Source organism: Pygoscelis adeliae, unplaced genomic scaffold, assembly GCF_000699105.1.
Source record: "Pygoscelis adeliae isolate BGI_AS28 unplaced genomic scaffold, ASM69910v1 Scaffold75, whole genome shotgun sequence".
Taxonomy (NCBI): domain Eukaryota; kingdom Metazoa; phylum Chordata; class Aves; order Sphenisciformes; family Spheniscidae; genus Pygoscelis; species Pygoscelis adeliae.
In genome coordinates this window covers 4,701,508-4,705,517 of record NW_008824772.1, presented here as the reverse complement: position 1 = coordinate 4,705,517, position 4,010 = coordinate 4,701,508, and the positions used below count along the sequence as shown (strand labels likewise).

Genomic DNA, 4,010 nt, shown 5'->3' with positions numbered 1-4,010 from the left:
AACAGTATTTGCCGAACAGACGTGAAAGAGTAAGGGATCCAACTCCAAAAGAGCCCTGGAAAAGCGGAGTTGTTTCGTCAGCCTCCGAATTCTTTCCCCTCCCACTCACATTCACGTTTGAGAATCTATTAAGTTAGAATTGGTAAAAGCCTCTAAAATAAAAACCTTAGAATGTCACGTTGTAGTTGCATTACATTTCTCTTTTTAATAGAGCATATAAAATGTAAGTTTACAATGAGTTCAGTAAACCGTAAATTAGCACTTTTGTTCAGTCTGGTTTCTGCGCTATTAATCCCCAACGCAGCCACAGCACGCGGACGCGCTGCTCTAGGACCCCCCGAGAGCACAGTCCAAATCCGTTCCGGTGACACGGAAAGCGAATGTCACCGAGTCACCTGAGCCTCTTCCAGGCACACGGCATCGCACAGTGACTCCACATTCACATCGCTCACGGCCTGACCGCCCAAGGAAAAAAATAAATAAAACCACCTTCTGACTTCAGTGGGCTGCAGGTATGGAAACCAGCGAAAAGTTTGCTCAAATAATTGTAGGCGAGTACTTCATCAGGCTATGTGCTTTGTCAGTAGTATTTTAGGTAAAGCAACCCATTATTGCGGTGCGTCGATACAGCAACCCTCTCCATCGCTGCTTTGTGGTGCACTGAGTCAGACTTTTTTGCATCATTAGCACTGACAACACAATAAACGCAGCGCTCTGATCTTCAGCAGAACAGTAAAAACACAGACCACGACAGCCAATTAATTTTAAAGAATTTTAATACAAACTTAATATAAACTATTTCAGTCCCTCTTAACATGTAAGACACTGACTCAAAATACTTTTATACCTTTTTTCAAGTATTGCACAATGTAGGTACAAAATTAATATTTACGATTACATTTTCTTCCGTAATATATAGCAAAAATCTTTAAACTTTTAACAGAAAATACAATTTGTGTTTCTTTTGAAAAAAGCAAATATTTCGTACATTTTAATTCCACCACTAAGGAATAATCTGTACACAACTTTTTATTTTTTTTTTTTAGAATTGATGTCTTTAAGATGGATATCTTACAATTTCAGTAAAAAAAATACAACATGAAGCTGCTGCAGCTGTCACAGATCACTGTAGTAAAAAGATATAAATGCAATACCATGTTGTAGAAACAATATATATACTCTGATATTTTACAAACTTTGTACTAAATTAAATTATACAATTAGAAAAAGACCAATAAACCCACCTATTAGTGCCAATTTTTTTAATATGTATATACATGTATGTTTGCGTACATATATATACACGCGCGAAAAAAATTAGCCACGTCCTTGCTATATCTTAAATACTGCAAGAGGCCATATTTTGAGAGTATATTTTTGTAATGTACAGTCAGTATAAAATAATTTTGTGCTTGGTTGGCAAATGAAAAAATGATGCATGTTGTATTTATCTAACCAAGCTTGAATGTATTCATACTACAAGCCTTAAAAAAAATCTCAAGAGGTGGAAAAAAAGATACACCCTTGGGTACGTGCATTTTAACTTGTACAATAGTATTTACTTGTATTTCACTTTCGTTTTATTTTTAGTTAGCCATAACTGGCTGGAATTGCTGGTTAGAATACTGCATGTTGTTTAAACTAAAATTCAAGCCATCCACAAAAGACTTCTCATTTAGACCTCCATAGGCTGCAAACATATCAAAGGCATTACTGTACTGGAGAGGACTGAGGTTAAGGGGGCTGTCACCAGGGAAGATGCTACTGGTACTACCTTGACCCTGCATGTTGGGGAAAATGAACTCCTTTGCGTTAGGAGAAAGGGCAGAAGTCTTCTGCTGTTGCTGTTGCTGCTGCTGCTGACTGCCTAAGCCAAGCCCGTAGAGAGAGTGCATGGAGGAGGAAAGGGCTTTCTGCTTCAACAGGTCATTGACATTCAAGCCAAGGTTGGTGGGAGAGGTGCGGGCGACCTTGTTGCTACGGCCGCTATTCTTCATTTTGGTCGAGCCAAACTTGGTGGCAGCAAATGTGGCAGTGGTGAAGGTTAAAGGCTGAGTGGAGCGGGGCATGAAAGTTGGGCTCACAGCAGCAGAGTGACCAAAGGGAGGAGAAGGAGAACTAGACACTGAAGATGCTGGGTCACTAATTGGCATGAACACCTGGGCCTCTGGGTTAAAGCTGTTCTTGATTTCCTTATCCAACTCACATCCATTTTCATTATCATCCACATAAAGCACTTTCACTGGTCCCTTTTCACCGATTTGGTACGAAACCTCAAATGGGTCAATCCAAACACTAAGATCCTGAGGCAAGTTGCCACGAACATCATCAATGTCCAAACCACTCTCTTTGGATGCTTGTTCTATGACCGGGTCCACTTTCTCCCCTATATGTATACATCTAAACCCTGATCCTTTGTATGGCTTTTCTGGATACCAGTGCCCTTCATACTTCTTCTTAAGAAGTCTTTCAAGCTCTTCACCAAAAATGTTGACACGTCGTCTGGGAAGCTTATTGTACAAATACGAAATAATAAAATTGAGTGCTACTTGGATTTCAAGCTGCATAGCTGCTATGCCACAAAGTTATAAGTCTGTTTCAAAACCCGAAGAAGAAAGTGTTCAAGATGCCACAGGGAAACAAAATTTCATTCAAAGTGCCGATTCTAGTTGATTATTATCCTTCACCTTGAGTGCTCTTGTTCCTTTAAGAAAAAACAAAAGCAAACACATCCAAATAAGGAAAGCGTAAGATCAAGCTCCAAGGCCTATTCTTTTACCTTCACTTTCTGCATATACTAGGTTACTTTATATGTCAAAAAAACGTGCATCGAACTATTTACGCTCATGCCTGCGGACGGTGAGGATGTCAACTACATTCAGTATGACTTACAAACAATACTGCAGGAGATGCACTAGGCGTGTGTTTACATATACAGCATGGGGCATTTCAAAATCACATGAGCTTGCCATTTAGTTGTTCGCAAAGCAGCAAGGATAATTTTTAAGACATCACAGAACTGCCAGGCCTGTCAAGGGTTTAATTACCAACCCGTATTTGGATGATTTATAGTACTCAGCTGCAAAATTTAGCACCAGACTATTAAGTTTAGCTTGAAAGGTCTTAGTCCAAGGGTCATTTATCATTTCAAAGTTTGCAAACATATTGGTTGCACTGTAAGCTACAGAATTATAAAAATGTTAACAGCTGCTGTAGAAGATTTCACGCAAATAACTGAAATTATGCAACATTTATTTTAAGTCCAAGCAAGTCATCCGCATAAACTGTGCGCTGGCAAAATTATGCTAACTGAAGAGAAAATGTCCGCTGCACATATACAACAATTCTTCCTCAGAATAGCTAAAATGATAACGCAGTCCATGCATACAGAATAGATGCATGTATCCTCTGTCATAAGGGTGGCAATGACCGTGAAATTATTACAATAAATTAATTCACAAATTTTTCCCCTTCTACAAACTATTCTATATTATCAGATGTAACAGATTAATATATACTAACTTCATATATTGCATTGTCTATAGCCCAGATTTCAAAAAGTTACACGGCCAACAGGGCTTTTGATAGCCTCAAAAATGGTTGCTTTTCTCCTTCTCCGTGACTCCATTTTATATTTAATATAAAATATGGTTGCCACTCCTTCACAAAGGACAAAAGAGAAATTAAGCTATCTAAAATTAAAGAAGGGATGAGAATCAAGGATTAGCACACGTACTGCAAATGGAAATTCTGCAGTACCTCAGCATAAAGGTACTCATCCACAGGAGACACCTTTGTTCAAAAAGTTCCAGTGAAACAAAATATGTATTTCTTGGCTCAAGTTAAATGCCCAACGAGAATTTCAATTAACAGTGTGCTTTTCTGCACTGCATCACTAGGACCAAAATTTAGTGCAGCTGTCACTGAAGATTAGAGAAATCAAAGTCAATATCAAAATCCTTTAGCAGTATGAATACAGTGCTTTTTTTATTTCTTGCTCCAAATAATCT

At 38.4% G+C, this 4,010-nt stretch overlaps 1 protein-coding gene across 1 annotated transcript; it reads right to left on the bottom strand.

Moving 5' to 3' along the window:
• Positions 1-758: 758 nt before the first annotated feature.
• On the bottom strand, positions 759-2,812 carry TOB1 (transducer of ERBB2, 1). The gene has a single exon (XM_009323733.1). It carries the CDS (start codon positions 2,565-2,567, stop codon positions 1,587-1,589), a length of 981 nt encoding a protein of 326 aa, XP_009322008.1. The 5' UTR covers positions 2,568-2,812; the 3' UTR covers positions 759-1,586.
• Between the last annotated feature and the right edge of the window lie 1,198 nt (positions 2,813-4,010).